Below are 12,278 nucleotides of genomic sequence, written 5' to 3'. Positions count from 1 at the left end.
CCCATACTGCCCATCACCTCCCTCAACCCAATTGCAGCCCCCAATCCCTAAACCAGCGCCTCCTCTACCATGGGAAACTCCTGCCCATCCAAGTCTGTGTCCCCCCCCCCCCCCCCCCCCCCCCCCCCCCCCCCCCCGGGGGGCCAGGAGCTCCTCCGAATCCAACACACCCTGCCCTTATCATCCTCTACTCTGCCAATCTCCCTCACCACCTCTTGCTTCCTCAACTAGTGGGCATCCTGCTCGCCTTCTCCCTGTACTCCTACACTGGCCCTCCGTAACTGCCTCACCACCTTTCCTGATAAAGTACTCATTTAGATCCCTACCAACTTGATTTGTTTTTGAAGAGTTGACAAAGAAATTGATGAGGGAAGGGCTGTAAATGTAGTTTACATGGACTTTAGGCGTTTGACAAGGTCCCACATGGCAGATTGGTACAAAAACTAAAATCACATGGGATTCGGGGTGCGCTGGCTAGATAGATACAGAACTAGCTTGGTTATAGAACCAAGCAGTGGAAGGGTGTTTTTCAGAATGGAGTTCTGTAGTTAGTGATGTCCCACAGTGCTGGGATCTCTTGTTTGTAATATAAATGATCTGGAGGAAAATGTGGGCGGTCCGATTAGTAAATTTGTGGATGACGAAGATTGGTGGAGTTGCTGACAGTGCCGAGGATTGTTAGAGGATACAACAGGATATAGATTGATTGGAGACTTGGGCACAGAAATGGCAGATGGAGGTTAATCCGGACAAATGCAACGTGATGCATTTTGGAGGATCAAATCTGGGTATGAATGGTACTGTAAATGCCCTTAGGAACTTTAACATACAGAGGGATCTGGGCCTGCAGGTCCACAGTTCCCTAAAAGTGGCAACACAGGTGGTCAAGGTGATTATGAAGGCATATTTTGCATTTATCAGCTGGAGCATTGAGTACAGGAATTGGGAAATCATGTTGCAGCCATATAAAACCTTAATTAGGCCGCTTTTGGAGTATTACATGCAGTTCTGGTCACCACATTATCAGAAGGACATGGAAGCTTTGGAGAGGGTGCACAAAGGTCCACCGGATGATGCCTGGTCTCAAAAGTGTTGGCAATGAAGCAAGGTTGAATAAACTAGGATTGTTTTCACTTGAAAGGCTGAGGAGAGACTTGTAAAACAACTTAAATCCTTTATTTTACCTGCAGTATTCTTTTACCTCTCCTTTTTTGTTCTCCTAATTTCCTTTTTATGTTCTCTCTTGCACATTCTATGCACCTCTTGGGCTTCTGTTTTGAGCTCTCGGATCAACCCCCAGCCTCCTTTTTTTTTTGGGCTCACTTCTTGAATGCGTCCCAGTGTTTTGGCTCAGATTTACCTAAGTGTCTGCTCCCTGTCCACTCTGGCCAAATCATACCTGATCTTATTAAAATCTGCCTTCTGCCAGGCCCATCCTTGTCCTCGTTAATGTCTAAGGAGGCTGTCCAGAGATCTCAACGATCTGTGTGCTGGGTGTTCTGCTTTACTGATCGTAGATTAAATTTGGTGTCAAGTTGAGGGAATTTCTTGGTATGGAGAAGCAGTGATGCCAGCATCGCTGGTAGAGAACAATCCTATCTTAAATATTACATGCAGGAAGTAAAACCATTGAACACCATGGAATCCCTTTTACTTTTAAATTTTTAGATTTTGAAATGGATGGCTATAAATGGATTAGGATGGAAGTTAAAACAGAGAACAGTTTTACAATTAATTTTTAAACTAATTACCTCATGGAGACATTTGTTCCAAAAGTAAATAGTTTTTCTAAGTTAATTAGGGTGTAATTGCTCCTCATTCAATGAAATGTAACTTTTTCAAGGGTTTTTCTAGCGATGCTGACAATGAAGAGGTGGATGTTTTCATGATTGCAATGGAGATTGCAGTCTATGGGAATCTCGACACTGCACCCCTTGGCGAAACATAGATTCTTTGATTTCTGGGTTTTTTCAACTGCGCATGTGCAAACTCCTGAAGTTGCTGTCGGGTTCCATGGAATAATGATTGTGAATGGTATCCTTTTTGCAATTTCCACAACCAAATCCATGCCATTTCTAAAAGGAAGCGCTACTTTATAAATAATGGGACTTTCAGAATGGTAGAATTGTAATTAATTTATTGGCACTAATTTGAGACAAAGTGAAGTGAGAAAAGGAGCAAATGCACTTGTATTATGTTCTATTCGTATGCTTTAGTGTTCTAAATTATGGCCAACACTACCACCACTGATCGACCAGCAACTAATATGTAATTAGTCCTAGCATTGTACAGATCAACAAATCTTCCTCCGGACACGATAGGTGCCAACTTCCAGAATGATTGTGCATGCTAGCCAGTCTTGACACTAGGTTGCATCTTATCCTCAATCCTAACATTTGTACAAACTTGCAAATCATTCCCTGCTGGTGCCTGGGAGGGGCATTAGTATATAGTATTTAGCAAAGGCTTTAACACTGCAAACTGATCCCCAAGCAGATTCCTCTCAAAACTTTGTCCATTAAATTCAGCCAATTACAGTGCAGAGGAGGCCATTCGGCTCGTCGAATCTGCACCGGCCCTTACAAAGAGCACCTTACTCAAGCCCACGTCTCTACCCTATCCCTGAAACCCAGTAACTCCCACTTAAACTTTTATTTTGAACACTAAGGGCAACTTGGCATGGCCAATCCACCTAACCCTCACATCCTTGGACTGTGGGAGGAAACCAACGCAGACACTGGGAGAACGTGCAGACTCCACAGACAATGACCCAAGCCGGGAGTCTAACCTGGGACCCTGGAGCTGTGAAGCAACTGTTCTAACCACTATGTTACCGTGCTGCCCTTATTGATTCACTATAGGAGGTTTCCAGTAATTCTGCAAGGTTGATAATGACCTGCAACTTGCTGTGGGGTTAGGGGTTAATAGGACAGATTTGTATGCTGTACACAGGTGCAACATAGATTATGGGGTGAATGGCCTCTTTCGTAATGACTTAGTTGTAGAGTAGCCTATTTCAAGGTACCTTTTTTTATCTAAATGAAATTTCATAAAATATTGTATAATGTGGTGACCCTGATGCATCAACCTAGCAATGAATTCAAAAGATTCATTTATTGATGTAGTAGAATTTTTTTTTTTCATAAGCATTCCTGCTTGGGTCACACTTTGCGGAGCCGGCACGTTCTCCCTCTGTGTGGGTTTCCTCCGGGTGCTCTGGTTTCTTCCCGCAAGTCCCGAACTGTGCCTGTTAGGTGAATTGGACATTCTGAATTCTCCCTCAGTGTACCCGAACAGGCACCGTAGTGTGGCAACTAAGGAATTTTCACAGTATCTTCATTGCAATGTTAATGTAAGCCTACTTGTGACACTAATGAAGATAATTATTATTATTGCTGGGTGCCCCAAATTATGACTGCCCTGTCCGGGTGATTAGACAGAGAAATTTGTGATCCCTTCGGACCTCATTCCTGAATAAGAATTTGACAGTACTACTGCCTTGCCTCCCTTCCAGTTTGAGCGAAAAGCCCCTGACGCTGGCAAACTGTTAAAGACATGAGTAAAGTGCGCTCATAGTCTCCCTTGGGTGGTTGTCCTTTGGACCAGCAGTTCAACTTGTTTGAAAGTTTAAGATGGCATCCTCACCCATGATAACCTCTATGATTGTAAACAGCACAACTATATGATGAGTGCAGTTAGAAGTCTTACAACACCAGGTTAAAGTCCCAACAGATTTGTTTCAAATCACTAGCTTTCGGAGCACAGCTCCTTCCTCAGGTGATTAAGCCCTCGCTGACCATGCAGCCCGTCTAAACTAAAATCTTCTACACTTCCGGGGTCCGTATCCCTCCATTCCTATCCTATTCATGTATTTGTCAGAAGCCCCTTAAACATCACTGTCGTCCCTGCTTCCACCACCTCCGGGAGTGAGTTCCAGGCACCCACTACCCCCTGTGTAAAAAAAAAACTTACCTCGTACATCTCCTCTAAACCTTGCCACTCGCACCTTAAACCTATGCCCCCTAGTAATTGATCCCTCTACCCTGGGAAAAAGTCTCTGACCATCCACTCTGTCTATGCCTCTCATAATTTTGTAGACCTCTATCAGGTCGCCCCTCAACCTCCTTCGTTCCAGTAAGAACAAATCCAGTTTATTCAACCTCTCCTCATACCAGGCAACATCCTGGAAAATCTCTTCTGCACCCTCTTTAAAGCCTCCACATCCTTCTGGTAGTGTGGCGAGCAGAATTGAACACTATACTCCCAAGTGTGGCCTAACTAAGGTTCTATATAGCTGCAATATGACTTGCCAATTTTCATACTTAATGTCACGATCAATGAAGGCAAGCGTACCGTATACCTTCTTGACTACCTTCTCCACCTGTGTTGCTCCTTTCAACGATCCCATCCTTCCACCACACCCCAGACATTGGCCCGCATGTTAACATAAACAAATGACGAAAAGCAATCAGGAATCACCCATAATCACCATTAACACAACAGTCCCCCTCCTCCCAGCCCCCAATGTTCGATGTGATCTAATTCTCGGAAGTGCATAATGAATAACAAACATAAATTGTACAACCCCTCCATCCTTCCCCTCAGTTCAAATTTGACCTTTTCAAGCACTAAGAATTCCAGCAGGTCTCCCTGCCACGACAGGGCACAGGGTGGAGAGGTTGATCTCCACCCTAACAAGATCCGTCTTCGGGCGATCAACAAGGCGAAGACTACAACATCTGCCTCCACGCCCGTTTCCAACCCCCGGCTGGTCCGATACCCCGAATGTGGCCTCCCGGAGGCCCAGGTCCAGCTATTACTACCGGATTCCCTGAGTATCTGGGTAGTACGTGCACCGCTTTAGAGATTGCCCTAAACACCTCTTTCCAGTAATCCTCCAGCTTTGGACAGGACCAAAACATATACATGAGGTCCCCCCACAACGCTCACACACATCTTCTACCCCCTCAAAGAACCGGCTCATCCTCTCCCTTGTAAGGTGTTCTCTGTACACCACCTTCAGCTGTATCAGCCCCAACTTCCCACACGAGGTGGAGACGTTCACCCTCCGGAGCACCTCACACCAGAACCCCCCCTCCTTACCCTCTCTCAACTCTTCCTCCCACTTTGCCTTGATCCCTTCTAGTGGTGCCTTCTCCTCCTCCAAAATAGCCACATAAACCGCCGATACTACCCCCTACTCCAGTCCCCCTGTCACCAGCACCTCCTCCAGCAATGTGGAAGCCGCTCTACTGGGAAGCTCTGTACCTCCTTTCTGGCAAAGTTTCGAACCTGCATGTATCTAAATATTTCCCCCTGCTCCAGCCCATACTTCGCTCCCAGCTCCTTCAATCCTGCAAAACGACCCCCAAGAAATAAATCTTTTAGTGTCCGAATTCCTTTCTCCTCCCATCTCCGAAAATCTCCATCCCACTTCCCTGGCTCAAATCCATGGGTCCCCCGAATCGGCATTTCCCTTGACCCTGCCCCCAACCCGAAGTGTTGTCGAAATTGCCTCCAAATTCGCAACGAAGCTATTACTACCGGATTCCCCGAGTATCTCCCCAGGGCCGTCGGGAGCAGCGCTGTCGCTGACCGTTTTGCCTTCTTTCAATGGTGTACAATGTGTATCTTTGTTTACATGAGAACTGCATATTTTAATCTGAGAAAATGGTTTTTTTCATGCTGACTTTAATGTTGTAATTTACCAGTCAGAAGCTTTGGCTTTGTCTTTACATGTGCCTTTCTACTAATGCATGCATTAGTATGAATTGCTGTATATAGATAATTAGTCTGAAATACATCAACAAGTTCAGGGAATAAATTACATGATCTTTCCATGTCCATAATTGTTTACGGTCTTATTTTTGATTGTCTCTTTAAACTTTCTGAAGTTGAGCTGCTAAATTGCTAGAGTCGAATCTTCAGTTCACCCAGAAAAGAATAAGCTCTGCCACAAAAGAGTAAAAATGTATTAATGTGATATGAAAATGATTACAGATTGATGAATTTGTTCTTGCGCTTATCTGTCTCTTCCAAAGGAGCAGAGCTTGGGAAGTGTAGGCAGTGCTGAAGATTGTAGTCCATGTACAAATGCCTCCCTTGAACAGCTGTACTGCAAGAAGATGACCACCCCTGATTGCACCCCTGATAGTGAAATTAACTGGAAACTTATTCCCATAACCGGTAAGACATTGTGTTAACATTTGAGAAACACTGGATAGTGATTATGTTTGTGGCCTCATACTTCAATGTATTAAATGTTTAATGTGAGAGGTGAATTAGAGTTTTTCAAAGTTTTCTTTCTTCATAGGTTTCCACACTTCTTTATTATCTTATAAGCCGCCTTAGTTTATTTTATACCATTTTTCTCTTCACCCTTCCTGAAGATAATTAACTTTGAGACTGATAAATTGTAAGGATTGTTATGGGCCAGGGTTTAGCAAACCCCAAAGTGTATCATGGAGTTCACCTGACCCACAACTTTTAATAGATTGTGGTATGGGGAGCACACGGCCCACTCTACAGGTGTGGTACAGCAGAAATGGAAAAGTTTTTTTTTAAAGCAAAACAATGTTTATTCTATGAACTCAAGTTAACCTTTTTAAAGCATACAGTGAACATCTCAGCAACCATTAATTCAAATATAACCTCCAAAGACTAAAACACTAAGTAATCCTTTAAGCTTTCCTTTTAACAGCCATATGACTTAAAAACAGAACCTTTAACAGAAGCACATCAGGTTAAAGTCACTACTGAAAACATTTATAATTCTGAATTCACCAAATGATCAAGAGATAGTCTTTTGATGGCAGAGAGAACAGCAGTACACTTTGTCTGGCTTCAGCTCCAACACTGAAACAAAACTAAAACACACCCTGCAGCAAACAGCCTAAAACAAAAGTAAATCGCTGACAGCCCAGCTCCACTCACACTCTGACATCACTGATAAATACCCATTTCTTAAAGGTGCATTTCTTAAACACCCATTTCTTAAAGGTAATCTCACATGGCAGGATAAATATGTTCTACTTCCTGGTGATTAAAATAAGTGTTTCCAGCATTGTATGATGGAACTCATTGTTTTGAATTAGTTTAAAGAAATTGTGTGATGAAGATAATGTGCCTTTTCCTTTGACTATAACTGGATTAGCAATAATTACACCGTGCCAGGCTGCTTGTCATTAGGGCGTTGTTTAAAATTTACTGGAGTTGCAAGGCAGCAAATGTTCTGAGCAAATGAGCAGGTTCTTTTTTTGTTGAAGGAATTAATTTAGAACTCCTACACCTGTTCAATGCACAGATGCTGTCTCCTATTCTAGCATATTCACTTTAAAATTATGATCCATACTATTGGTGCTTTGTTTGAATAACGCGATGATTAACATCAAACCTTAAGACACCTGGTGTGTCTAGTTTATCGAATGTACGATAATAGTTGTCTTCGTTTGTAGATATGAAATCACGGATTGAACAACTGTTCTATTTACCACCAGAGGATTCATGTCCTGATGATCCACGGGTCATAAATCGTCAATCGAACATTAATCACTATCAGTCGCCTTCAGATCTTGGCACTGGTGTGGGCACCGTTTTTAAGGATTTCCAGCAGTATTTTCCAACTTGTGAGACCAATGGCCATCTGTTTGACTTGAAAGGCAATTCAGCTTCAACAATTGAAACTTCTGTCTTATTGGAGTACAGCAAATTCTCAGACAAAATGAAGCAACTCCTGAAGAAGGAAAAAGTCCGATATGGTCCTGACAACAAAAGACCAATGTTTTGTGCTCCACGAAAGGTTCTGGCACTTTCCAGGTATTCAAATACCCAATCGCATCAAGTCTCTGTCCAAAGTTATATAAATAAATTACGCAAGAGGATGAACTGTGTAATTGCTGATGCACGCTCTGACCTGTCTCGTACAAATATGCATCCTTATCCATCGTCTTCTCCTGAACTAGCTCAGAAGTTGCAGGAAGAGATTGTAACTTGCAGTGGAGTTGTACAGGAGCCATTGCTATCCACAGCATCTCCACTAAATACCTTGGCATACACAACAGAAGAGACTAACCACTGTAACAACTCTGTGCACGAAGAACCAATTGCTTGTGAAAAGCTTCAGGGAATTGAAAATGATCCAAAAACTGATGCTTCCCTGTCTGAGTCTATAATGCAATCACAACAAACGTCTGGACAAAAGCTCAGCACCTTCAATGATTCAGATTCCATAGCTGCAATAGGGGAGGACAAAACCTCATCACCAGAGCAAACCCTGAGCTTTGGGAACCAGCAGGAATTGGTGCATACATTGCAAGAAACTAGTGGAACAGTCGGACTCCCTGGAACACAACCATGTTTAACCAACTTAATTCAGCAGTTAAATCCTGAAGTCTTTTGCAGCTTAGTTGAAATAATTAAGGATGTTCAGAAGAACACGGTGAAGTTTTATATTTATGAAGTGGAGAAGACTTCTGTCTGTGCAGAAATAAAGGTACAGTGACACACAATGTCAAATTGAAGTGAAATTGGTGTTCTCGTGTTTTCGATAAATGGGTTAATCAACGGTTGACTGTCCTAGAATAATTCTCGGTCATGTTTTTCCGCAAGAATTTATCTCCAGTTCTATCATGAGCAACTAGAATTGTACAAAGCCTTGGTCTGACCCCATCTGGAAGCAGTTGGGCATAATATCTCGGGTAAGGGTGTAGTACAGTAATTAATGGGTTAACTTGTAAGGACTGGTTGCACATCCTTGGTATACATATCCATACAATAGCAACTTGTATCTATATAGATCTGTTGGACGTAATAAAATGTCTTGAGATGCTTTACAAAAGCATTATGAAGCAAAATTGAACCACATGTTCAAAAGCTTTGTCCTAGAGAAGCGTCATAATGAAGGAAGGAGACACAAAGATTTAGGGAGAGAATTTCAGAGCTTGGGACCTAGACAGCTGAAGACGAGGCCACCATGGCAATGCAGTCAAAATTAAAAGCCTATGATGCTCTATTAACTGCTCTCCCAAACTATCCTGCCACCTTCAGTGACTTGTGTCCATGTACATTCCTTCTTTCCTGTACCCTAGGGTTGCTTTTTTGAGTAGGGTGTGATGACTGCAGGTTTAACGGATAGAGAGAGACGGTAAATATAGTGAGATAATTGCTCAACAATATTAGCTGAAATTAGGAGCAACCAGGGTGAGTTTTTTTTGTTGGGGTTGCTGGTATCAATGGTGGAGGTGAGGGTGTGGTTATGCAAATCAGTAGCTACAGAAATGTTGTAAATGGAGGGCCAAAGGCCAAGCAGTTGGGATTTCGGAAGCGGTATCAGATTTTAAAGTTTTTTTTTTCTTGGACTGGACACAGAAGGTGATATGTCTGGAGGATGTGGGTTGAGGGTGATACAAAGTGATTAGCTTTGTTTGCTGCGATGGGAGCAGCAAGGCCACATGAGATGACCAGGTTAAGTAATACCTGTGTATGTAGATTGGGGAGTGCACGTGAAGATTAGGGGAGGAATTCTGACGAGAGCATGTTGAGTTGATATGAGGTTTGAAACCACTGAGAATGAGATGTTGTCATTTGGAACAGAGGCTCGGGGAGCAAAACCGTGAAGGTAACTCAAATTATATTGTGCATGCGTGTGTGGTAGAGAATGGGGATTTTAATTGCGAACTGAGGGGTATGCCGCAAACTTGTGTAGTTATGGGATGATTTAATTAGTGTTAAAATCATGAGTGGATTTTAGATAAAGAGAAACTATTTGCTTTGGGGATTCCAGGAAAATGGGAGACCACCTTAGAATTCTCGCAAGACCATTCAGAAGTGAAATCTGGAAGTGCTCCTTCCACCCGCTGAATGATAGAAGTCTGTCTTTCCCAAAAGTCTGGCTTTTAGCTCATTGGAAATGTAAAACTGAGATTGTTGGATTTTTGGTTGTACGGGTATTAAGAGATATGGAACCAAGACAAGTAAATGGAGTCAAGATAACTGATCAGCCATGATCTAATTTGAATGGTGGAGTTGGCTGGAGGGGTTCAATTACTCAAATGTTGATTGGGAAGGTTTATTGCATGAAGGGTCTAATTTGTATAAATACAAATTATTTATGTTCCAAATACTATACATAAGCAGGGGTAAAACACGTGGGCCCCTAGGTCTGTTCCACCACTTGTGTATGATCATACTAATCTATCAATTCTAATTATGCTTTGTGTTGTTCGCAGTTGAAATAAGTGGTGGTGTGAAAATATAATGCTGAAATCTTAGTGTTAACACTGATTCTGAGGGGAAAACAATTTTGCCATTGTTTCAGATTGTTGCTCCATGTAATGAACAAACTGCATCCATAGAAACTTGTGAATCGGCCACGCTCAATTATAATATGGGGCAGTCCGGCAGCTGGCATCTTCTAAAAACATGAGTGGGAAACAGCTGATCTTCCTCCTCTGGATGGTTATCTGGTTTAATTTAAATTACTAGCTGTTCTCTTTTATTATAATACCCCTTTTTTAAATACCTAAGATGTCAGTTGTTTGAAATCACTTATTTCTGTTTTGCAAATAGGTTAGTTGCATTGAGGCAAAACATTTCAGCAGCTACAAATGAAGTTTCTGCATAGTGTCTCAATCTGTTGATGCGATACTGTGGTACTGATACTGTACTGTTAACTACAGTAGTAGAAATTACATCCTTCCCTAAAGCTTCTGGTCTTCAGGCTGTCTGGGCATTGCTGGGAACTGGAAAGAACCAATGGGCAGCCTGTAAATCACTCAAGCTCAACATCTATATGTCCCCATTTGGGGAATGAGTGTTGAAGATTGAAGAAAATTGAGGAACTTGGGTCACCAAAATGACATGAAGGGGAAATAAGTTGCCTTCTGAATGCTCCATCTTGATTTGATGGTTGAGAATGTCCTTATTTTGTTTTTATATCAGTATTGTTAGACAGACCTGTTCATGCCTTTTGTGATAGGAGTAGGGAAATTAGGACATTTTAACATACTTAGCAAAATGTTCACTTTTTAAAGTCAAGTGTGATTATTGTAATAGCTGGTAAGGAGATGTGAGCAAGACTATTTTGAGCATAGTCAGAGAAAGTGGAAAAATAACAGGGAGGAACTATACAAACATAATTTGTTTACAATGGAATTTCACTCAAAAGGTTTTCTGAATTATGACAATTTTTGAATAACTCCTTTAATTCTGAATCATACAGGAATATTTGACTGGATTGGGTAATAAGGAGTGTCATCCCGAGGATTTTTTGAAAAAAAAAGATGGTTCGATGGATAAGTTACTGATTATAATTCAAAATGAAGACATTGCATCTCACATTCACAAGGTGAAGATGGCCCTCTTCAAAAATCTTCTGCAGTCAATTGATATAGTATTTTCTACTCCTCTGAAAAGTGCAACCAAATGTAAACTGTGATCAGTTATCTAGGTTTTCATAACATAAAATTGAAATACTAGGAATTTGTATATTTTAAAGTTTCATGTTTCTACCAAAGTAACGTGCTGTAATTTGAGGTTTTGAATTTATTATAGAAAGTCTTTTTTGTCATGTATGTAAATGTCATGCTTGAGATATGCATTATAATGCAAATGAAACATTGTTTAAATGGGTGCAATATTTGAATGGGACTTCGCAAACTGACTGGCCTTATTGGTATATATTGCCAAAGAACTTGTGTAGTAAATATAGCCTGAGAAGCATTTGTTTGAGTACACCTGAAAATGAAAATCGCTTTATTGTCACAAGTAGGCTTCAATGAAGTTACTGTGAAAAGCCCCTAGTCGCCACATTCCGGCGCCTGTCCGGGGAGGTTGGTATAGGAATCGAACCGTGCTGCTGGCCTGCTTGGTCTGCTTGATAAGCCAGCGATTTAGCCCAGTGAGCTAAACCACCGTTTTAGGGAGTTTGAGTTTAGCACTGATATAAAGAAATTTGTTTCACAAGGATGCTATATTTGCACAGTGTTAGCCGAAAGATAAAGCTCAGCAAAATTAAGCAGGTTGAAACTCTCCCTTGCAGTGACTCTCATTCTCTTTGTCCCAATGACAGTCCAGTCCCTGATATCAAAGATGCGCAAGTTAGGTGGATTGGTCATGATCAATTGCCCCTTGGTTTTCAAAAGGTTCGGTGGGGTTACTGGGTTATGGGGATAGGGTGGAGGCGTGAGCTTAAGTAGGGTGCTCTTTTCAAGGGCAAGTGCAAATGGCCGAATGGCCTCCTACACTGTAAATTCTATGATCAGATTTAGGCTGCATTTGCA

At 41.9% G+C, this 12,278-nt stretch overlaps 1 protein-coding gene across 4 annotated transcripts in view; it reads left to right on the top strand.

Annotated features, from left to right (window-relative positions):
- tasora (transcription activation suppressor a) overlaps nucleotides 1–12,278 on the top strand; it is a 111,795-nt gene that overhangs the window by 80,433 nt on the left and 19,084 nt on the right. For 3 of the 4 annotated variants that reach the window (XR_005462433.1, XM_038812812.1, XM_038812814.1), the window contains exons 16-18: nucleotides 6,042–6,186; nucleotides 7,455–8,491; nucleotides 11,219–11,344. Coding sequence is in view for 3 of the 4 variants with exons in the window: in XM_038812812.1 (XP_038668740.1) it covers nucleotides 6,042–6,186; nucleotides 7,455–8,491; nucleotides 11,219–11,344 (1,308 nt within the window). In the remaining variant the exon portion in view is untranslated. The remainder of the gene's footprint in view (nucleotides 1–6,041; nucleotides 6,187–7,454; nucleotides 8,492–11,218; nucleotides 11,345–12,278) is intronic. The other variant, XM_038812813.1, reaches the window with a different exon arrangement.

The sequence above is a fragment of the Scyliorhinus canicula genome, chromosome 11, assembly GCF_902713615.1.
Source record: "Scyliorhinus canicula chromosome 11, sScyCan1.1, whole genome shotgun sequence".
Taxonomy (NCBI): domain Eukaryota; kingdom Metazoa; phylum Chordata; class Chondrichthyes; order Carcharhiniformes; family Scyliorhinidae; genus Scyliorhinus; species Scyliorhinus canicula.
Note: the sequence above shows the minus strand (reverse complement) of the source record. Positions and strands in the feature narration are given on the sequence as shown.